Source organism: Epinephelus moara, chromosome 24 (assembly GCF_006386435.1).
Source record: "Epinephelus moara isolate mb chromosome 24, YSFRI_EMoa_1.0, whole genome shotgun sequence".
NCBI lineage: Eukaryota > Metazoa > Chordata > Actinopteri > Perciformes > Serranidae > Epinephelus > Epinephelus moara.
The window spans coordinates 29,803,917-29,828,940 of NC_065529.1; the positions used below are offsets into that span (position 1 = coordinate 29,803,917).

Below are 25,024 nucleotides of genomic sequence, written 5' to 3' on the forward strand. Positions count from 1 at the left end.
TTCAGTTTGGTTGCCATAGCAGCGTCTACCTGTCACTCCTCACAAACCGAATTGGGTTCAAATGATTGTCTCCACAGAGGAGAGGCGGGATGTAATCACAGCATTGTGCTTATTTCCCCTGATATCTGCTGTCTCGTCTCCTCTCTGGAAATCCTGAAGGAAAGCAGCGTGGAGGCTTCGAGGCTTAGGCAAGACGGGCGAGAAAATAAATTTGCTAAAACAATAGATTTTTATAAGGCTGCGGTGTGGTCTTGTGAAAGTGTCGGGGAGTTTAGTGGGCGAATAAGTGAAGGATTGGACGTGCTTTCCAGATGTGGGAGTTCTCTTGGGGTTGTGGGGGAGGGGGGGGTGTTGCAGGGGTTTGCAGGCCAGACTAAAATTAAGGAGACAGCAGGTCAAGGGCACCTCTCTGCTTGTTTACTCAGACAGCTATCATTCATTATCATTTGTCTGTCAGTGTTGGGATCCTGTTACTGCGGTGCCATTGACCTTTTTCATATGGTGGCTATTGTGAACACTTGGGGTTGGAAAACTACTCGGGACACACACTGTCATACATAGCTACATATACAGTATGTGTGTGTTGTTTAAATCCAGTGTTACTTTAACACCTAGGAGGAAATCGGATCAACTTACAAAGATTCTGTTGTGCCAGCTTAGTTTCTGGTCCAAGGTTAATGTAGAAGTTTGTAATTTTCTTTATAAACAATGCTCAGTATGCAGAATTGAAGCTGCAAGAAATATGTCTGGCATCAAAGAAAAATATTGTAGTGCTTGAATTTTGGATCCATTAACTGATTTGTAAGAAAGATTATAGGCAATTTTAACCAAACAAAACATTGTCAATCAAAACTCTGGCCCAGTGATTCAGATTCTTGACACTTTGTACCACTGGCAACCACTGATTAATCATTCAATATACTTATCAATAAATTATTTGCTGTTTCTGTCTTCTAAATTTAAAGGATCTGCTGTGGTTCTCTGTTATAACATTGTAAATTAAATACTTTGGGGATTTGGACTGGTGGTCAGACTAAACAAGCAGTTTGAAGACATCAACATTAATAGATTAAACAGGCGTTTTCTGACCAAACAGTTCTGGGGACTCCATGAGAGTTACCGCCGTCTGTGGAGCTCCCCTGAGAACTACAACACATACCTTCAAGGGTTTTTTTCTGTTTGCATTTGCATCACTAATATGCAAGTTGAGTTAATGTAAGCCAGCCTACACCTTTTTCATTTTGGTGGGTCAAAATTGCATTGCATTTCTGGTGTTGCATATGTGCTCAGTAAAGCCTGGACGTCACTGTTAATACGGCTCCAGGTTTGTTTTTTTTGTTTTTTTGTAAAAAAGGGTGTTGCTGGTGCTGCATTGGCTCATGTGTTCAGCATGCTCTCATGGAGCTGTTTGTATATGCTACTAAAGTCAGTTCATATGATGTCCTACAAATTAGCGCCCCACAAATAATGTCTTGAACATACAGTTATGTAATTAACACAAAATTATGGAGGTTAGGTTTAGGCAAGTAAAGTTACTGAGGTTAGGTTTAGGAAAAATAACATGGTGAGGACGTTCCTTAAAATGACTCAAAGTTCGCCTGGTTCTAATCACGCGACTCCAGGGGAAAGTCCTGGGGGAAAATCCAGGTTTTTGTGACCCATCCGCCACCCCAAACTAACTCCTTACAAGACAGCTCGGGGCTGCCGCCTTGTCTTTTCCCCATCAACGCGCTGGTCACATGATCACAGCCTTTCAAAATACATGATATATGTACAAATTTGGGTGCATTACTTTTCTAAGGAAAACATATAAACAGTTTGTGAGAACAGCCTGGTGTTCAACCAGTCACCTAACAATTACGTTAGTGAAGGTTATTCTTGTGCTGGGAGAGTCATTACTCTGATATAGAAGCTAAAAAAAAAAGCCCCCCAAAAAGGTGTTATAAGAACTAGAATTGTTCTGAGTTCTTGTGGTGCAGGTTCCTAAATCTATGAAAAAGTTCCTATTGTCAGAAAATGCCCAGTGATAATGGAAATGTATTGTAAATGCAAAGCTCTATTTGCTTTTGTTGATTAACCCTGGAGTTCGGAGCTGGCTACTGTTGAAGAAGGTCACTGACTTTTGTTTTGTCTCCAAATTAAGACAGAAATTAGGTCAATGGTTCTGAAATAATTAGTTGACAAGTTTATCAGTCAGCCAGTATTTTTTAAGATGCATAAGTGGTTTTTTAAAGTAGTTTATCAAGCAAGAATACAAAACATTTCCTGGTTCGAGCCTCTCAAATGTTACTTTTACATGATTGCAAATTAGATACCATGTGGTTGTGGAAAAGTAGGGCTTCACAATTAACTGGAGTATTATCAAAATCGCAGTATGGCCGGGTGTAGTATCCAGATCACAGGAGCTGCAATTTTTTGATAAAGGTAAAATGTGTCACAACTTACCTTTTATAAATGACACATTGTGGTGCTACAGAGATGCCACGGCTTATAAATCATATTCCAGACATAAGGAATCATACTTGTGTGGTACGGATCCCAGCAAAAATCACATCATCATCATGCAGCCGTATACATAGACAAAATCATTCATTGACTCATTTAAGAAACAATCATTTGATGATAGAAACGTATCATTAGGCGCAGCCCTGCTGGACAGGGAGTAATTGTTGAGGTAGAGAGGTCACACTGCAGGAAAGGACAGCTGTTTGTTTGTCCTATCAGTGATAACAGGTGTGTCTGAAGGAGAGTGACGTTACATTAGAGGAGACAGACTGGAGGACGGTTATCTGCGCAGCTATTGTTGGTATCACATGTCTTCGGGGATTTTCGGCAGCCCCATCACATTAATGTTATCTGAATTTGACATGAGTGACTATGGACTTGCTCTCCTCCCCATAGACAGAGACTGACATGTTGAACTGGAGGGGCTCGTCTTGTTTCAGCTCGGACATCATGCAGGAGGAGAAGAGGAAGGGAAGGAGACAGAGAGACAGAAAGACAGAGAGAGTCAGATAAGGAGTGCACGAGTCGAAGTGAGGACTGTCAGGAAGATAGGCAGAGTGGAGGGAAATGTGAAGGGAGCAATAGAGCTGGCTCAGACGGGGCTCTCTGTGAGTGCTAATGGACTGCAGGGCATCAGTGTCAGGTTTGCTATCTCAGCCAGAGCGTGGATAGATGGAGGGATTTGAGAATGAGAAGGAGGAGAGGAGTGTGGGTGCACAAAGGCGTACTCTGGGACAAATTGTGTGTCTGCTTCCCATTAGCGGTGTATGAGTGTCGGTTGAGATGGTTTACCTCAGCCGCCGACTGCATCGGACTGCTCAGCTCCGTGCCAATGCCCCGGCAGTAACCTCGCCGTCAATGAAAAGTGCTGACTTTATTCACACTTACAAATTGTCACACAGATTGTCTCAGAAGAAGTGTTTTTGGCACCTGGGAATATTTGGACTAAAGCCCCTAAAGTATGCTCTGACCCGCACGACATTACGAAATGATGTGAAACCGAAGTACAAATATTTCTTTTTGCAGAGTGTTTATATGATCAAAGTACTGCAGCTCGCTCCGTGCCAGTTTGGCAAACTTTGATGGGAAATGCTTCCTTTCATAAATGGAAGGTCAAAGTGTGTTCAGGCAGAAGCGGGGCAACCTCAAACACCCACAACCTAGTGAAATTTTTCAGGTGTGGGAGTTTCAGACTAATCGTCCATCAAGCCTCTCTGTGCCGTGTACAGTATGTGTTGGAGGGAGACCAAGAAGCTGTCCATGTGATTATGGGAGAAATTAGGCCTGTGGTTGAGCCTGACCATGATCCTGTGGGAGGCTGCAGTAGTGGTGTCTCACTATTGGATTTAAAAAGCCGGAACATTCCTCTTTTTCCTCCTGCTCCTGTCAGAGCTGTATTTCATCCTTTAGCTTCGGCCCTCTGCTGCGTTCGTACACTCCACATACATTCTCTCTGCAGGACGCATAATTGGTGAAAACTGAGCACTCAGTCAGATGCTAACATCATTACAAAGCCCACCTTCAAGGTTCGAGATGTAAATGCTTGGTAAATAGCGAAGCCTCCCTTGTCAGACTGATCTCGCTTCAATTGGATTTGTATCCCCCATGTTCCATTAGCTGCTGTGGCTTCAGGCAAGTAATGCCTGAGTTTGAAGGTCAGACCTCTGAGTGAGATCACCCTTGTGTGGGCGAAAACCCTCTGAACCCTTCCCCGTCCTGGAGGAACAACAGAGAAGAGCCGAGGCGGAGGAGGAAGGGCAGAATGCGGTGGAACATGAGGTTTCCAGGCCTTGTTTTCTGGGTTCATGCACTGATGGGCTTCCTGATAATGTGCTGATTGTGGAGGGGAGGAGATGGCCTCTCATCCCTGATCATTGTGGCGGTTGCATTGACGTGATGCCAAGATTTTTTTTTTCGTGCCTGCCCCCGTTCACGCCCCTTTGCCTCCACGCTTTGTTAGCCAGCCCTGTTCTCAGGAACCCTCTCTAGGTGTCCCTAATGGTATGTTGGCAGTGTTGTCCATGGTATCTGTGCCATATGTGTGTGTCTGTGTGACTGCATACATATGTATGAATGAGAAATAGGAGTACGGGCCTCCTATGTCGCTGTTGTTATTGTTGTTGTTGGTGTCGACGCCTCACTCATCCCCGTGAATGGACTGCTTGGTCTCAATAGAAGAGGGGCGTTTGTGTGGGCTGGGTCCATCATTCATTTACTTCATTCATGTCCCTGGGGAAGCGGAGGGGGAGTGGCATACAACACTGGCACGGCATTAGCGCTCAAAGCATCTCTGCCCGTCCTCTTCCTCCCTCTGCTCGCTCTCTCTTTCTGTCTCTCATCATTCTCGTCTCTCACTTTTCCTCCTTCTTGGCACAAATGCTGAAACAGTCATCACTCAAAGCTTGGCTGTGATCCTGGGCTTTCATGTTCGGCAGGATTTCATGTTAGATGAATTGATGTGCTCCTCTGGACCATGTGCTCCGCCGCACTACAATGATGGAAGACCACAGACAGCCCCTCAGAGAGCTTATAGGAAGCAGCACCTCCTGGCACAAACACACAGAGACGCAAACTTTTTTTTTTCCTACGGCTGACAGATCGAGTTTTAATGTGGTCGACTCAACTGAGAATCACACAGAGGAAACAGAAAGTGTCTTTTGACATCGGGAAGATCTCCAACCTAAATGATGCTTTGTTCAAGTGTAATCGCGTTTAGAAAGTATAAAAAAGCTCGGAATTCATTAGTCTGCGGCTTTTGATTATACCAATGTCACTTGCATAAAGGATTGGTGCACAGCGTGAAATGTACCTTTTCACCACCGTGGCCAGATTACACTGTCCCATTAAACCATCTATGCATGATTAATTAGTCACAAAGCATTGCAATGCATTTTGAGCAAATTAGACCATAAAAGCAGCAGGAACCACACCACACTGTGTTATGTGGTGCTTAGCAGGATGGTTCTGTGTCACTGAGAGCCATAATGTTTTTTCAGTTGCAAAAATATTGTTATATGCAGTGATGCATGCCCAAATTCTGCAGATTAGTTCAGCCTACGCTCATGCTTGTGTCTTGTAGTTGTGTCTTGACAAACTACCAGTATACTCATATGCCTGGCATTGCTGCTCAGCATTTCCAGGTACAGTAGGTCTGCAGTTAACTGGGTTTTTTGATGATAGAGTTAAATGCTGTTGGACAAAATTTGCAAACTCCTGCACCCAAACTTGCAAAATAAATACATCTATTATACAAACCGGTACCATGTTGTTGTGTCTGATTTACATCAGTCTTAAAATTCAACTCTGTTTAAGACAGAAAATTTGTTTCTACAGAATTTGGATTGGCAGTTTGTAAAGGTTATCTCAGTGCTGGATATCATAATTTTTTAATAAACACACAGACTACTTTCACCATCAATCCACAAAATGACATAAACTAATAAGATAAGAGCTGCAGAACTTTGCTGTAGAAATGTCATCATCGGACCGCTGTTTTGCATCATGAGATGAAAAGTCCTTGACACACTTCTGGTATCAAAGTAGTCCTATGGCAGTGAGATCCACCTGGCACATTCACTTCAGATAAAAGCCTTGTTGTCACATTTTTGAAAAACATTTTACCGCAGGACCTGATCGCGTGACGATCAAAAGATCATTTCTCAGCACTCCCAATTCTTTCTCGTGTGAATGTTGGGAATGATTCACTAGTTCTTCAGATGATCAGATTCAGACTGCTGGAAAAGCTACAAGGGAAAAATATGGCATGCTGCAAACAAACAAACCACTGGCAGAAAAAAAACTTGTCTGCTGTTCAGATCTGATGAATGAAAAACAGATAACGATGATAGAAGATGGGAGTGTGAGAGAGAGCGGGAGAGGCCACTGGTAAAAGAAAAAAACTCTCTCTCCATTCCTGGTGTGGATCTGTGTTTGGTTGCCTTATCAGTGCAGAGCGGATGGCTAAGCACTGATTTATGAGAAGGTATGACAGTGTAAGATAAGAGGGGTTTTAGCCTCCATGTGTCCGTGCAATCACTGGCCTCCTTCAACACCCCATGTGAGGACGGATGGAGGAACTGTGACTAAGATTTCCCTCTGTCACGCATGTTGCCTCCCAACTGATAAGACCCATGCCTTCCTCTCCGCTTTTTCTCCCATATCTTGCGATCTCCCTCTCATTCTCCAATCAAAACAGGTACTTCAAGCTAATACTTTCTTTTGTCAAAACTGTCTGAGCATTTCCCACCTGGATGTTTAAGTACAGACTTGTTGCTTTCAGTGCAAGTGGGAGCCTGAAGCCAAATAGCTGTGCTGGATCTTGCTGTAAAAAGTGGTTATTAGACACTACCGCTTTGGTTTTGAATGTGTTGCATCGCGACTGTTAAACTGTTGGGAAGGTCATTTCAACATTTCTTATCTAACTCCATTTGTGTGCATACTAAATCCCACTGAGCAGAACAGCCAACAATAACATACCAGAGAGATCACAGTCTTTTTCTGATTCGCTGCTGGTTTTTGGCTGCATAGCCTTTAATCTGAACAGGGGGCAATCTTATTTGCCCATTTCATGCCTGGTGTGCAGTAATTGCTATGTAGTATTGACATGAAGGGTTTTACAAGAATCAGAAGCCTTGATGCGATTTGCGTCGGGCATGTTATCTTGCATTGTGTTTTTATAGTTTATCCACCTTTTGCTCTCGTCTAGAAAGCTTCTTAGTTTTGCAACTTGTGCCTCCATTGTCAGCAAAACCTCAGTATTCAACCCCAGGGAGATGTATCCTTATTAATATGAATTTCTGCCTAACTGGAGCCATTCAGATATCCTCTCCCCACTGCCCCTAAGCAGCCGCAACTGTGCACACCGACCCTTCTGGTCACGGGTGAGAAGAAGGTCGCAGGGTCATGGGGTAGGATGTCCCATCTGTCCATCAAACATAAAAGCAGCCAAATCAACAGGGGCTGGTGTTTTAAATGGGAGGGGTGAGAGCGTCACTCAGCGCAGGGAGTAAAAAGGCCGCGGATTACACAGACAGACAGTAATCTATAGGTCTGTCAGCCTGTCAGTCAGCCTGACCTTGGGTAGCTTTGCTTTAATTGCAGACTGGGATGAGGGAGTGGGGCCCACCTTTAGCAGACAATTCACATTATCCATTTAAGTTGTAATGGTTGCCAACATGTTTCATCTTGAATGACATTTTTTTTTTGCTTTCAAAGCAGATATTTAACCTATTGGAATGTAAATGGTGGTTTCAGCCTGTAATTATTTTCTGTGAAGCCCCCCCTCATTTTTAAGTAATGCAGGCTATCCCTGCTGGGAAACCACCATCACATGCAACATTCCTCTGGTCACATACTGAAGTTAATGCTTCCCTTTTTTTCAGAGGATGCTTGAGTAAACATAACTCCAAAGTTGATGGCACCAAGGTGGTCTAAGCTGACTGCTGCCCTTTGAGATTCCACTTCAGTGCTGCACCTGTTTGCTGTTTTTTTTTGCAACTGCATGATGTACGTCCTTCTTCACACCTCAACAATCACCTTGTCAAATTATCACAGTGACCCTTTGACCTAGAAATGAGACAGGTGGCATATGGTGATAGAGTTGCAAAAATAAAAACAAAACAAAAAAGAAAAGTATGGAATGGAATATTTAGCATGTTGCGATGCAAAAGCTTAAAGCAGTGTATGATTAAGTGGCATCTAGCGGTGAGGATGCAGATTGCAACCAGCTGAAACTTCTCCCATGTGCCTTCTGGATGGGATTCCTTCAGCGTTTATTGTTCAGGTGGTTTTTTTGTGAGCTGAATCATCCACAGAGCAGTGGTGTAGTGGTAGTTTATGAGGCGGATGTACGACTAGATGGGTAGGTTACCAGGAAAAATAAGTTGGTGAAGTCTCTTCCCCTTCAAAACGAACAGACCTGGTGATTTTAATCAGTTAAAATACTGAGCAGTTTCACATTATAAATCAGTGTTTCTCTGATGCTTTTTGGCTCATCGCAGACAGCCAGCTAGCCCAGCACTTGATAATGTGTGCTCACCTTTTCCCTCTGTTAACTTAAGATCCAGACATTCAGGAGGTTTTTAGCAGGAGCCGAATTATCCGCAGAGGTTTCCTCCTCTTCAAAACAAACAGACCCACTGATTGAAACCAGTTAAAACACTTAATAAAGCCAGTCAAGTTAAAAATCAGTGTTTTTCCAGTGCTGTTTGGCTTGTCGCGATGGGGCTACTAATTACTGCGGGCGCAAGACATGAATGGCTCTTTCCAGAGCCAATGTTTGGTATGTCTGTTCTGGGGTACTATAGAAACAAGGCGGCACAACATGGAAATCTCCACGGACGAGGACCTGCTCCCCACATAGATATAAACAGCTCATTCTAATTTAATGAAAACACAATGATGCTTATTTTCAGGTGATTTTACCTTTAAGAAAACACACATATTATATTATATTCCATTTCTGCCACTATGTCCCTCTAAATCCTACACCCTCGACCTTTAAAGATTCATGCATCATTGCAACAATGATATGACTTGCTAATGTCCCCTTACTGCAGTCATTACAGTTCAAATATGTTCCCTAACCAAACTATTTCCATAACAATGGTCCATAGCTTTTCTTTCTGCCACCTCTTCCCCACTTCAGCCCCTTCTCCTTCTGCTCCAACTCCCGCCATTCCCACTACCATCATCTCCCATCATACAGCCACTCTTCCACTCAGAAAAGATGAATGCCCTTGACTGACGGTCGTCATCCCCCACTCTGTTTTCTCCACTCCTCTGCTCTCTTTTATGCCAAACATACAGACAGACAGCAAATGGACAAGTTAACATGGACTCTGTGTCACTCGCAGCTTCCAGTCCGCTTTTTCTCACCAGTTGGTCTCCCTACTCTCTTTTCTTCCCACAGCTCTCACCAAACTTTCCTGCTGTGTTTTCATTGAATGTTTGGATCAAATCTCTCTGTGTGTTCATGGGTCTTTCATGTGGGTGTATTGGCATGAGGCTGTATTAAATGTCATGCTTGCAAATGTACAAAAATAAAAACCGTTAACTGTTGATGGAGGCACATCGGATGATGGCTGTGATGAAAGAGGCAGTGGGATGCTCTCTTCAGCAGTCTGGTCACAGTATCGGTTTGCACACTTGACCATGAAAATCATCACGCAACCAAAGAATCACGCAAGGACAGACTCAGAGACATACAGATACAGCTGCTGCCTGTTCTGTGAACGAGTCAGTGATAGAGGACAATTAGTGTAAGCACAGCCAGTGTTAGGCCCGATCCCCAAGAAGTAAAACGCTAGCAAATAACATCTCACATTTGTGGGGCTCAAGCTGCTCTCCGAGGCCATAACATAATATTGTTTCTGGGCTGCTCCCAAGTAATAACAGCTCAGGAGTTACCTGCAATAACTTGTCAGGGAATATCTGTGTTTTTTTGTTGGAGAAATTACTCGAGAATCGTCTGTGTACGGTGCTGGTTAATTTATTTTTCTTACACAAGCTTGTGGTTGCAGAGCTTAAGAGACTGTAAAGGCAGAGTTTGTGCTCCTAGTGTAATTACCTTCAGAATTATCTGTTGAGGTCAATGCCATATTGATCTGTTGGTTCACTGGTGCACAGTCGGCCACTAATGGAATGGATTACTGGAGGAATGTTGTGTTTGATTTGTTTGCAAAGAACTTCTCTGTAGGGAGTGTTTTTTTGAAAAATCTTGACCTTCTGCTTTCATATAAGTGTCAGTCAACCTGTGCGTATCTGTAGTACTGCTGAAGTATGAAGTGTGTTTCGCCAGAAATGATAACACAGGACTTATGGTTTGTTCACACCAAATGCGAAGCAAGTGTTTCATGCAGCGAGATTACAAGTCAACGCAGAGACACAGTAGATGCGAATTCACTCCGGGCAAAATTTGTGTCAACCACCTGAAAAGCAGACAAAAATATCTACGCTTTTTAAATGCTCCCAGGGTGGTGAAAATGGAGAAGAAATGTTCCAATGTTTAGTTCAATGTACAGTTCAAGTAACTGTTCAGTTGTTAAACCTGTAAAGCTGAAAACTTAGGGGAAACACTGATGTTAGTATTCGAACATTTGCCAATTAGCACTGAAGCCGAACCACAGAAGTTGATGGGAGTGTTATTAATTTTGCAGGTTTTTGGTCATAAATCAAAGTAATGAACATTCCAACCTGATGATGGTGCTAGAAGGAAAGTTAAGGGATACCTGAAGGTATTACAGTTCATCCTGAAGGTAGCATGAATGTCTAAATTCTGTTTTGTGGTAATCCATCCAATAGTTCTTGGGCAATTTCACTAAAACCCTAAATGTGAACCTCATCATAGTGCTTGAGTTCTGGAATCACCCTGTTTTCATTAGTGTACATCCTCTGGGAACCATGAATGTCTGTGCAAAATTTTGTCTCAATCCATCCAGTAGTCGTTGGCATATATCACAGGGTAAGTACAACCATGCAACCAATTTGACCTTCTCATGGCAGTATCAAGAAAAGTCAGGGGATCGCCAAAGTTACTAAAATTCATCCTCTAGGAACCAGGAATGTCTGGACCGAATTTTGTGGGAATCCATCTTATAGTCATTGAGATATTCCAGTCTTGATTAATGTGGTGGACCAACCTACAGACAGCTGGTCCAAGGAGGACATTGATGTCTTATGGTTATGCATGCCTGCCTCAGTCTTTGTGGCAAAACTCCCACTCGCTGTTAACGGAGCACAAAGCCTGTCAGACAAATAAGCAGGTCCTCGCTGCAGGCTCAGACTCCGACACCCCATCTGAGGACCATGCCACGCTGCTCAACAACCAGCCGCCTGATTGTTGAGCATTATCTGGTTGTCCCCTGCTTGTCATAAGGCATTAGTGCACGAGGCTCGACTCGGGATCTGCGCTGACACGTACCTGGTTGGGGGTGACCCAGCCTTTGTCTAGCAGCCACGTTGGGTCAAGTGGATGTGTGCAGCAGCAGAGCAGTATTATGTCGACCGTGAAGAGGCAGATGGGCTTCTGGCACTTGCCCATTGGTGGCTTGTGGTGTGATAACTCCACAGACACTGGTGACCCCGGAGCTCGACTAGCTGCCCTGGCTGGGCACATTTCTAGTCACATCACAAACCTCTAATTGACCATCGCATTTCACAGCCAGTATAGGATAAGGCATATACAAGGCATGTCCTGAACAATTTAAAGCATTTGACAAAGACACCACATTTTCCATTAGCACATTTAATCCAAACGCCAGCCGAGTTTATTGAGTGCATTTTCATCCAACTGTTTTAATGCATGTTTGCAAAAAAACAGAACTTTATGTCTCTTGACTAACTTTAAAAAGAATTGCCCCTTCTCTCCAGGTGGCCTGTTAGCTCAAGACATGTACTACAAAACACCCCCAGTTCAGCTCCAGCCAGTGGCCTTTGTTGCTTGTCATCCCATCTCTGTCTCCAGGGCAGCTGACAATAACGCCACATGGTGTGTGTGCACCGAGGAGACAAAGTCATTCATTAAAATAACATAAATGCCATCATAGCTCGGAACAATCAGTGAAATGCCCTGATGTGTCAGAGTTACTGGTCTATGCGCAACAACATTTCGAAGGAAGCATAACTGTTGAATCTCAGTAGACGTGACTTGTAGCGGTGCATGTCGAAGCCTTTATTCATGCTAGAGTTAAATGCTTTTAATGGATTAAGCACAAGCCAGACAGTCATAGGAAAATATATCATCACTGAACACGTCATGCACGCATTTCCCCCATCGCCCTGCTTCTTCCACCTGCGGCATGCTGGGTGTTAAAGAAAGGAGCGTGTGTTATCTCAATAGGTTGGTATGCAGACAGGGGCTAGTGGATACTGGCAGGATCAGACAAGCTGAGGAAGAGGAAAGGTGTCAGAGGAGGCTAGGTGATAAATCAAAACAGCATTAACCAGGCATAGAGAGGGAGATTTAAGATATGTGGGGATGCTGTGCTCTTTTTGATGGAGCTGCGTGCATGGCTTAAGGAATCCTTACAATGTTCTGGATGGTGTGCGAGGCTGACGGAAATGCTCAAACAATCTGAAGAGGTTGATGCAGGACAGGAAGGTGATAAATGATTGTTGTGATATTTGTTTCCTCGTCACTCCTCACTGAGAGATAGTTCAATTTTATTTTGTAAAATAAGGGAAGGTGCATCTTTGGTTATCGGACTTTGGCCATCGTCCACTGTAAATAAAATCATCCAAATGAATGGTTGATTGCGAAACGGAAGAAAATGTTTTGCCCTGTTTAATTTTTAGAGAGCTTTGGTCTTAACTGCAGTCACATCTACGTATCAGATGATGTGCAAACTTATCTGGACAAGTCGTGCTTGGAGGATTGAACTTTTACACATAAAAGCACAGTGGTGTCCTTACTTAGTTACAGTTTCCTTTACTCCATCTTCACATTGCTGGGACCATAGAGATTATCCAGATCAGCTGCATCACTGTCTGGAATAGGAAGTGCACTTCCTCTGACTACTCATTCAAAACAATACGCCTGCCAAATTAAAATGCGTAATTTATAGGGGTATAATCATTCTGAAACCGAGACTGAAACAGTGGCACAAACTTCTAAGGTTTCATTGTGGTTCTGTCGTCTGTGTTACGCCCCCGCCATGACCCACAATTCACGGGCTGGGCTGGTTCGGGTAAGCTTGCTAAAAAGTATCAAGGGTTACGGCGAGTAGGTCAGACAGTGGCAAAGCAGCATTCTGAGTAAGTTAGTTACGAATAACCTACAGAAACATTGCTGAAAATAGTCCACCCTCAACCTTCTCTTCCCTTTTCTCTATCCTTCACTCTTTCACTCAAAAACAGACAGCAGTTGTGCTACTATGGTGCATAAAGTTGGCGGTTTGTGGGTTGGGTCCGGTTTGTGTGGTTGATTAATGCGTATTTTTGCAGTTGGGTGGTGCAGATGGGCTCTCATAATGGGTTAGGCAGGTGAGGGTATTGAAGAACCCTGACCTGCAGATCACTAGTGGGAATGTTTGTTGGTCAGCAATGTAGACTGGTTTATCTTTCTTATTCTGACACTGCTATGGTTGCGGTTGAGTAAGGTTTAGGTACAAAAAGGCTTGGCCAGGGTTAGGTAAACATCTTGGTCATGGTTAAAAGACATTGAATGTCTCTGATGTCAAAGTCCAGCAATCTGTTGACCCATCCACCCACCCCAACTGCCTCCCTCTGCAGACTTTGTGGCTTTATAACAACATCCTATAACACTACTTTTTCATTTACTTAGAGCCATAATTCCCATGGCTGGTTTTTGGGCATTTGCTCCGACGATATTCTGTCCAGGGTGTCCACCATAAATGCTACATCGGCGTTGCACTCACCCCTCCCACCCACATCCCATCAGGGAGATGATTTCCAGAGCATCTGAACCAGTACCACCAGGTCATAGTTCCTTCCCAAAGGCCATTAGAGTCCTCAGCACTCCCCTTCATCATCGTTTGAACTTGAATCTTAACAGGCCTGGTCTGAACAACAACAACATGTGTCATTCTGTGCATCTGTGGCATTTACAAAAATAGAGAGCCAATTAGGGCCGCAACTAATGTTTATTTTCATTATCAATTAACTGTTTTGTCAATAAAATATCAGAAAATAGTTCTTAAGAAATTACTGCAATAATTATTCGATTATCAAAATAGTCGCTGATTTAAGCCAGGTTAGAATACTGCTTATTTGCTTATTTGACCTTTACAAGTAGTGAAAAGGGAACACTCTTAAATTCAAGTATGTGCTGTTACATGTGAATTTAGTTGTTGGATATAAAACAGCGCTTGACCGCCAAATCTTGCTTCCTCATTACTCCTTCCAACCCTCTCCTCTCTGGGGGTAAACATGATTCTTGAGACCTTGTCTCTCCTCTCTTTCCACTCCTGCCCTCTACCTAAGCTGGCAGCTGAGATCTCAATCAGTGTTTTTGTGTGCTTGGGCACACAATCATGGCGTTTTGTCCTCCGTCCAACTCATGATTACAATACCCATTGGAGAGCCTCTCAGTGCCTTTGTGAGTTGTGTTTTTTGCCCCTTCAGCAGCAGTTGAGAGGATCTCTGCCGCTCTGTGTTGGCTGCACAGAAGAGCTCTCCCAGAGTTCGACTCAGAGTTTCCATGGCTCTCTCCTGCCTGCTTTGATAAATGGAAGTTCTTAGGTTCGCTGTCAGGCTCCTCTCCCTCTGGGACTCCTCCCTTCATTCTCACTCCTCCACCATGCCATTTGCTGTTGTGGGTGAAAAATGACCTCAGGGAATATAGTGGATTCTCAGTGCTGGACCAGAGAGTGGAACACCCAAAGAGGGTAGAGGTGGCTGTTGTCCCCAGTGGACCCTGAGTCAACACTTGCTGCTAATGGTCTCTCTAAATTTGCCTCCTAATTACCCCTCTCTTATTGCCCCCAGCTAGCAACACACTGGCCGTGACCTTGATACACAAAGTCGCAAGTGGGCATGCTTAAAATGATGCCTTTCAGTTCTGCTTAAAATCAACGGGACAAGAACTGATTTATCAACAGCTTGGCTCAGGAACTACGCAGATTATAACTCTCCCATAGAATAGGATTAGGCAAAATTCAATAAATAAGAATGAACAGACTCCTCACAGAAAGCATTATGCATCTGGGTGTGTGTTGGTGCAGCTGACAGAGAGGGAGAGTATTTGTTCTGAGTGTCAGGTCAGAGGTCGGCCAGGGAGTGGAGGGTTTTTCACTCATTCACACCAGCACTGTCTCATTATTCAGCCCTTTCCATAATCCCTCTAACCTGTGTTGTCACCGCTGACCACGGCCGCCGCCTTGACCAGCTCGCTGCAAGCGACAGCACAGCTACAACAACAAACACAGCTTCATCATCATTACAGCGGCTTGCAGCATCTACACCACCCCAAATCCCACACACACAAACACTTGTGCATACAACGGCCAGCCACGGGCCCAGACAGCACCTTGGGATAGAGCATTTTATAAACAACGTAAGAAGCCAACCAGTGTTTTTCATGCTTTCCAAAATCCAGAGATTAGTGTTGTTGAGGAAAAGAGGCAGGCAGACCTGAACACGGATTTCCTAAGAGGCACAGCTTTATAGTGTTTACAGCTCAGTGTAAATATGGATGTCTCATTTTCCTTGGCACCTCAAGTTTTATTTCCTGTGAAATGTGACTGTGTGCTTAAGAAGTATACATTTTCTGCAGCTTGAATGCATCGCTTTTTTGTCGTTTTCTCAGGCAACAACAGTTATCATATCTCAAGTATTGTATTTGCTGTATCTTTAAACAACATCAGCTCGAGCAGTGTTCCTCCCTCTTTTCAGACGTTTCTTAGAAGCTGCATTTTTCCAATCTCTCCCTATTCTCCTCCTCTCCTCACACTATCCCACCCCAGTACCCCGAGTATCATGACCACCCTGCTTTCTCCTACCCCAACTTGGAGAAGGCACCCAGCCTGACCCCTCCCTGAGATAATCCTGATTATGCCGAAGTGTGTAAGGAGGCCAGGGATGAGCTTTCACCCCAGACCCCTGGTGTCCTTTAACCTTTCACCTGCGGCCCTGCAGGGCTATTGAGGGCAGCTGTCTGTGGCAGTGTGTGCTGAGGGAAAATGCATTCATAGTATTCACGTGAGACACCTCAGGCTTTTGGTAGTCACACTGCATTGGTTTTGGCAGGGTTTTAGTGAATGTTTGTCTCTGTTTCTTTACTGGTCTTCGTTTGATCTTCGTCATTGTTTTGTATAATAGATGAAAGAGTTGGAATCACATTTAAAAAAAAAAACCAAACCTTGCACATATCTTGTATTTCCCCTCACTGAATGTAATCTCACTGTATCCACCTCTGATTACTGAATACACAGTAAAACATGAACATAAGGAAGGTTGGGTTTGCAGAGCAGAGACAACTGGCAAAACTAAATGACCTTTCTCGTCAGTCGAACCAGAGTTCCCCCCTCTGCTCCCTCGTGCTTTAATTAACCTTTCCTGTCATCCGAAACAGCAGAAATAGATTTGTTATAATCTCTCGTTGCCACTCAGGAAGCAAACTCACTACTTAAATCAATCTGTCTCTGCGCTTGATTTGTGCAGTGGGAGACAGGTGTCCCTGATTTGATGTGAGGATCAAGAATGCTCTACTTCTATTCCTATGTACACACACACACAGAGACACAGACACACACAGTGTTTCAGTGGCAGACAAGCGTGAAGAGCATCTGAGTGACAGCATCCGGAAGCTCAGAGATAAGACGTAATCTGGTGCCAATTATTTGTCCTTGACAGGCACAGGTAAGCAGCAATCAGCTCCAGTGACATGTGTTCTGAGTCAATAGTCCTGGCCCCAGTGGGTGGTGAGAGGCTGATTATGAGGTGCTGAACGGAGGTAAACACAAAGCTGTGACAGGTTGGGCTGATAAGGCTTCCCGTTGCTTTTCAGGCCCTCTGATATCTGCAATGACCTCTTCGTCCTGTGTGCTCACAGTTACAGAGATACACTGGTGTCAGACACTCAGTATGCGGTCGGGATTTGCGCTGAACACACATATTTTCAATGCTTTATTGTATGCATTTACAGTACACCAATGAGTCCAAAAGTCCTCATACCTAAACAACTGAGGTATAAGGTCTTTAGACAACTTTAGACAACTTGAACTTCATTGATGCGGTTAGGGAAAGATTGTAATTATGGTTTAAGTGATACTTTGATATTTTGGGAAATATGCTTGTTCATTTTCATGCAGAGAGTCAGATAAGAAGATCAAGACCACTCTTGTGTAAAACTCAGAACCCATCGGTAATCGATCTGAGTCCATTCAGCCATTGGGAGGACCGGGCAGTATTTCAAGGGTTCTGGTGTGCCAGTGGATATCTGGGCCATGACTTCTTCTTACCTGGGCCAGCCATTGTTTACAGTCTGATTAGCAGCTTGAGACATGAGAATGAAGTGGGTCCACATCCAGACAACATTTCAGTTAGTCTTTGTAAACAGATATCTGTATAAAAAAGCTAAGTTGCCATCAGACGATAGCCAGTGGGATCCAAGCGCTTTGGCCAGTGCGTTTTGCCTCTATTGCTCTCCACGTGGATTGTTTACCTGCTGTTCAAACATGATTTGTTGATACTACAAGGACTACAGACTGACACCAGAATGCTTTCAATTCCAAAATCTTATCCCATTGCCTACAGATCTGCATCCATATGATGATATCTGTTCAAAGAGATTACTCTTGTGTGTGTATGGATCTAGAGTCCAGAAACTTAGTATACTTGGCTCAGTATAAAAGCAACTGTCAATGTCCAAGGGTTCAGTTAAAATGAACTCAGGTCCATTAGCACGGTTAGTATGGCTCGTTAGGGCTGGTGTGAAAGCTGTCAACTGAACCCTGATGCGGACCAAACAGCCAAACTGAGACTGCTCCAAAAGGTGGGTCCTGGTCCGCTTCCAAACAGGCTCTGGTGTGGTTTGTTTGTGTTGTGAAAGAAAACTTTTATGACAGCAGATATGCAATTTTAACATGATTTCAACAGCTAAACCAATAATAAATCAATCTGCTGATGGTGAAATCTGTCCGAGATCTCATGATTGATCCTGATAAAGGCCATGTCTAGCTCATAACCTGTTTATGCTAATACATACAGGTAACCATGGTAACACACATGCACATCAGTGAGGGTATTTCCCCTAATTAAAAAGCTGTTAAAACTGCCATTATTTTATTTGACTGTGTGCTTTGTGTTCATTAGGTCCATTAAAGGGTGTGACAGTGATCTCACAGTATTAAGCCCCAAATCATTACTGTACAAGATGACATCTTTTCATCCTGTCTCTATGTGAGTCATTGTTCATAACAAAGAACATAGATATAAACACTTTATAAGCATTACAATGTTGCTGCATAAACATATGTCAGTCAGTCTGTGATTTCCCTACATGGGTCCTGACGATGCAGGATGACGAACGCCAAAACTGTCCAGTCAATGAGTTACCCGTCATTTGGCATTTTGCAAAAAGTCAGTCTGAACAGGAGCCAAATTTTTGGTGTAGTGGCCTCCTCCCTGTAAAACCCATCTTGTCTTTTTTACATTTATGTCTGTGTGCATATTAAACAAATGAGATACAGTAAGTTGCATGAGTCAATTGATGAGCGTTAGAGATACCAGTAGACTTTTGAGAGATCCAGGCTGTCTGTTTTCCCCTGCTTCCAGTCATTATGCTGAGCTAGGCTAATCACCTCCTGGCTTTTGCTCCATACTGTACAGACATGAGAGTAGTATTGGTCTTACAGTCTAATTCCTGGTAATGAGTGAATAGGCGTGTCTGCCAAAATGTTGATCTATTTCTTTAAGGTTTGAAAATCAACGCTATCGTAGTTAAAGACTTCAGGTTTGGCTGTTAGTACATCAAATGAGACTGAGGTCAACTATGTTTACGTCACACACTTTATTGATCCAATCAATCAACCTGACCTCCCTCTTAACAATTTTCCAATGATATAACAAGGTCAGGTTACCTCTGCGTTTACTACAGACTAACAGTCATTACTTGCACCATGAGGCCTCTTGTTGATTGGATAGATTGAATCTGTATTCTGTTGGGGACAGTCCTAATATATAAACTATATGTGTCCCTCACTTGATAAAGAAAATCCACATAGGGACACATCTGTGCACGCATGACTGCAGACAAGCTGCAGCAAGGTGGGGCCACACCTCTATTTTATGAGAATGTGAGCATGAGTAGATCGGGGAATTCAGACAACATGCCGGGGATGCCTGGGCAGGTATGTGGGTTTTTCTGCGGCTTGCTTCCTCAGACTCCCCCTGTCTCTTTCACCCATAACACACACACACACACACACACACACACACAGTGACGGGAAANACACACACACACACACACACACACACACACACACACACACACACAGTGACGGGAAAGAAGGGGAGATCTGCAGGGCTGATAGTGGTTTGAAAAGAAGTGGCAGCAGCTCTCAACATCACCTTACAGATCCAAAACAGAGGTCCCTTATGTCCCTTTAAGAGTGACCCAGGAAAACCACGCCAAGGTACAAATCTTGGCTGAGAGGGGCTACATACTTTGGCTGCGGAACAAAGCCGAGAGTGACCACAGTGCAGAGGGATCACATCAACAGGTGGACAGACTACAGGCTCAGTTTACCAGCAGATGTCATTCATATTCTGGGGCAGTGGCAGGAACAGACTGGGTTTTGTCCAACAAAAAAAAAAGATCTTCGACAAACCGAAGACGATCCCACATGCACTTACTAAAACGAAAAGGACAATTACTTCTGTCTGCCTCTGTGTCTGGTAGTGATTACAAAGACCTTGCTGGGAAACTCAGTGATATACACCAGATCCTGTGGTCTTTAGAGACAGACACTTGTACCCTATCATTGCTGAATTTACCAGCTGGTTATAAATTCAACCGTTTAACACGATGTCAAGGCTGTGTTTTGTTTTGTAACATTTGTCTTGGCTTCAGAGGCATGCCCAATTTAGGCTGAGCTGTAATGCACAGGAATGCTTCTGAGAGCATGAATTTGTGCTGACAATAGAGCATATGAGCGCTTTGAGGTGGACTGTTATCATACCTTACTCCTTATCTCACCACACCACAGGCATTATTTCAAAGAAAATGTGTTTTAGCATGTCTCGTCTCGCTAAGTGTAGCATTTCTGCTGAGTGCAAGATTGCCTGTTCATTTTCACAGATCAAAATGGCACAATGAATAGAGTTAATGTGCAATATAGCTATAAAAGAATCATTGTATTGTAGCTGAAGGGATGTGGAGTCTTTATGTAGGCATTAAACATGCGTTTGAATGACTCCCGTGTGCTGTAAATGCAGTCCTGGTTAACTCACGGTTCCCGCCCATTATGTCTCATACATTATGACCTCCTACAATGCAATTTTGTGTAGTTTAAATACAGGGCGTCGAACAAAAAAAACCATGCTGTGATGGGGCTAAGCATGTGCATACACGCATCACCCACTGACCTTGCTCTTTAGGTTACCAGTGCATTACCAGTAGTTGTGAGAGATATGCAGACCATCATGAAAAGATTGCTTCATTTTTATGTAATTTTCGCCAAACATCTTTTTCCATTATGTGTCAGTGGTCTCTCAGCAGCAATTAGATTTTGAAAAGGCAGAAATGGTGCATTTCTAATGTGGTTGTTGAATGATTTAGTCGTTCAAACCATAATTGGATATAATTTGCTGCAAATTTTCAGAAACAAGGTAATTATCCTATTTTGAAAGTGTCTCACGGTTTATTTTGATGTAATTTAGAACCTGGTGGTGTGTTTCATTTTTTATTTTGTTAACTGCAAAGAAAGGTTTTATGAGAAGGGTCACTGCTGCAAAATAATCTTCTCAAATTGAAAATTATTTCGTGTTTGTTAGTATTCAGTTTTGATAAAGAGTTTAGTTTGGACCTCACTTACTGCTGGGTTTTTTTTATCCTATATGAAATGTGGATCATTCAGGTCATTTTTTTTCCAGGATGAAATCAGGTCTGCTTCAAAGCTGATATATGTTGATCCAGTGATGCTGACTGGAACTAGACCAGAGGAGAGGGAGAGAGATGAAAGGCTGTCAGACAATCAAAGTCAGTTGCTGCTCACTGATAATGTGATTTGATTAATGTTTATTAGTAATGTAGGAGGATATCTGTCTGTCTGCCTGTCTCGTCTGTCTGAACTTTTGGGTGACCCAACTGCTGTCAGACTTGTGACAGCCAGTCACCACCAGCAGGCTCCCATTCAGATGCCCCTGAGTGTGAATCTGAGTGCAGAGGTGATAAATGTGGGATGTCAGCTGGTGACGTCTGGTGTCCCTGAAGCTCCAGTATCGTTGGACTGCCGGGCCTGCCAGGGCAGCTAGCTGGCTGAGTGTGGGTGGTTGACAAGCAGACAAGGATGGAAAACGAGACGGGACGATTATGGAGAAAGAATGGAGATGTACTGTTTCAGGATGTTCTCTATGTCTGTGTGTGTGTGTGTGTGTGTGTGTGTGTGTGTGTGTGCTGTTTTTGCACGAGCATACATGTTTAACATAGGGCATGCAGTTGGGCTGTGATTCATCATAATGTTGCTGTCACCGCCTGCACCCATGCCCTACTTTACTGTACTCCTGCATGTGCTCTGATCTGGGGCTGGGTGACGTAGTTGAAATCAATATCAACCACGGCTGTCAAGGGATTAAAAAAATAATTAATTACATGCTCTGTGATGAATTAATCAAAAGTAATCACATACATCAACTTTTGCTGTGAAAGTATTTTCAAAAATTCAATTCAAATGAATTTCGGCAGATGTGTCGTAGTAAAGTTGCTGGATTTTGGACACAGTTGTCCCCTTGTTCTCTAATACTGAAACTGGTGTAGTCAGTCAGTCGGTCTGAGGTAGACTTACTTAGTTTGCATCTGAACGCCTGGTCGAGTGTGGCTTGACGAGGCTGGCTGCTAGCGCTAGCATCAGAGGCTGTGCTAGCTCGGACCTGCGGGCTCATTGTTAAATGCTTTGCGTTGAGGTGATATTTCAAGCTTGTAGTACTCCGATGGTATGAAAATTCCTAACTTCAGAAATAGCCGAGAACGGTGCTCCTATCAGTTTCATTTGGGCATTTTTAAATGTAAATGTTCCAATAATGGGGCCAAGCAGCAATGTCTCGTCTGCCTCCGTCATGTGACAAAGCCACTGTGGCCTTCAATGTCACACCGGGTCAAAAGGTACCACGGAACAGCATTCATTTTTTCAACATGCTTAACGTACTTCCTCTGTGATTAATTAATCAAAATTAATGTGCTATTTTGATAGCCCTAATATCAACTAAAGTCAGATCCTGAAAATTTTAGTTTTGAATGATTTTTGTGACACCTTCATTCCTGGTGGTATCAGCAAGTGTGGTTTACTGTATTACAGCAAGCACTTCTTGAGCAGCTACTGTCAGAAACAGAAGAGCGACTTTTTAACAAAGAAGTCAGACAATGATTGGCCACTTTCCAGCAGCTGAAAATGACCATGTCTTGTGTTGTGGTGGAATTTTTGATTAATGATTGCTTTCAATGTTAACAGCCATGACAAATACATTGCATTTCCTGTGACTGTTTCATAATAAAAGCCGCCACGTTTTGCTAGTTGAGTGCTTTCAATGTGAACTAGCAGCAGTGGGAAAAGTTAGCAGTAATATCATACAGTACACAATAAAGTAAACAGTGAGGCTGATATTAAATGAGATAAAATGACCAACAGTAAAGCTGCATGCATGTATTGATTGTATGTAGACAATTGTAAGTAATATGAATCCTGCATGGGAATGGCGGACTCCGCCACTAACAATGACATGCACTATAAAGAGAGGGAATTAGAGAATTTAAAATCCATTGAATGGATATTGCTGAAAAAGTTCTGGCTGAAAATAGCGCCAAAAATGTAGTTTGATTTTTATGAAAATTTTAAGGATGACAGCTTTAAATCTTGAAAATTGTTTTCAATGCATTTAAGCAGACAGAAAAAACTTGTGTTAAACAAACTTCATATGTGAGTAATATTCATGGTATTTAATTTTAGATTTAAATATATGCACGGCATTCTGTAAAACAGTACTCTGATATGTTTGTATCACCACAATCTGTTTCTACTGAAAGTATATAAATACCCAGGCTTACTACAATTCTCTGTCTGTGACAGTGACAGTATTAAGGCGTCTGTGTGTTTGGAGGCAACTTATAAGAATTACACGGTTGACAGCCATGTCTATTCCTATTTACTACCTTATCCACCCGACTGCGTGCTGTGATGCTGCAGCGTGACGGCAGCGTTTCACAGTTCCTGAAGGAGCTCAGAACACAAGCAGCTGAGAAGCTTTCTGGCAGAGGATTCATGTCAGTATTTCAAAATGTCCTGCGCAGGTGGGAACATCACACTGCCTTTTATTACCAGCAAAGTAACAAGACATTCTGCTTCCTGCGGGTCAAGGAAAGCTGTTTTAGAGAGTCTTTCTCAGCGTCAGAGTCTCAGACTTGGCCGAGGAGAACAGTAGGGGTGTTTGTCTGGTCCCATTGAAGTGGAACATGAACAGGTCCTCTATCTGGTCCTCTAGTTTTCTCTGCAAATAGAACAGCATAAGTGCAGGCTCAACTTTCTCAAGCTCCACTTTCCCAAGCGTACTTTTGAAAGAGAGCAAGAGAAAGAGTGAAAGAGCTGCTATCAGATTCTCTTACAGCTCGGGAGGTAATGGGAGGACCAGGAGAAAAAGCTGCTTTCCGTACACCAGATCTCCACTTATCTCCCCTCACACCCCGAGTGTAACCTAAACTCACACTCGCACACCAGCAATCTGCCCCGAGCAGTATGTGAGCCATTTGAGAGAAGTTTTATGTCAGAACAGTTTTCACAGTGATATGGAGAAAAGGATGCAGCAGTATTATGTGTGATATGATGTGTGACTAAGCCGGGGAGTGGTCGGCATCTTCACTGCTGCGGTTGAAATGGAGAGTTACAAGAAGAGATTGAGGTGAAGGCCAGCATCTCCACCACAGCTCGATAGAATCCAAAAAAAGGTGATGGAACGGGTCAGACTGCCAGGTCCTGAACATTATCTGCTATTTGGCTTTTTTAGTGGAAGCCTTATCATGTGATGGTGCAGCTCAGGATACCAGTAATGATGAAGCATAGAGGGATCCAGTGTGAAAAGACCAGCAGAGGCCAAAACGAACAGTCATTTAGAGTTTTCTTGACACCTTAATGCTGCTATACATCAGGGAGTGATTTATTGATTGTCTGTTGCCATTCAGCTCTGGCTCTTGTAAGATTGACTGTGCACATCCTTGCTTTTGTCAGACCTGCCATAACCAGATTTGGCCCATCCATAACCCCATAATGGCAGGGTGTAATTGCAGCACTGGCGAAAAAAGGCAGCTTCTGTAAATTAATTTAAGAGAGTCTGAGGGAAGATTTGGCGCACCATTAGCATACTGTGTGTGTGTGTGTGTGTGTGTGTGTGTGTGTGTGTGTGCGCGGTGTGGTTTAGATTTGCAAAGTAAACACAGAGAAGATCACCTCTAAGTACACAGAAAGAATGAAATAACTTTGGCAAACCGAAGGGCATCTCTGTGCCAAAAGCGAGCAGCCTACACACTTCTCCTGCGACCGTGTCTGTGGTTTGTGTTTCCCAGTTGCATCGTATGTTTTCCTACTACAGCATTATAGACACAGCTTGAAGAAAAACCATTTATTTCGCTGCTCTTTTTTTCCTTTTCAGAGTTAAAGTCCACCGGCACCGCTCACCACTTCTCCTTCTTGCTGAACTCGACTGACTATCGGATTCTTCGCATGGACGAGGACCACGACCGCATGTATGTGGGCAGCAAAGATTACATCCTCTCTCTGGACTTGCACGACATCAACAAGGAGCCACTCATAGTAAGAAATGTGCCACACAAACAATAACGTTGGCAGAGCTCCGC

At 43.4% G+C, this 25,024-nt stretch overlaps 1 protein-coding gene across 1 annotated transcript in view; it reads left to right on the top strand.

The window, feature by feature from the left end:
- Positions 1–25,024, top strand: part of LOC126385551 (semaphorin-3F-like) — a 50,612-nt gene that overhangs the window by 11,502 nt on the left and 14,086 nt on the right. The window contains exon 3 of the mRNA XM_050037323.1: positions 24,820–24,980. Coding sequence (XP_049893280.1) covers positions 24,820–24,980 — 161 coding nt within the window. The remainder of the gene's footprint in view (positions 1–24,819; positions 24,981–25,024) is intronic.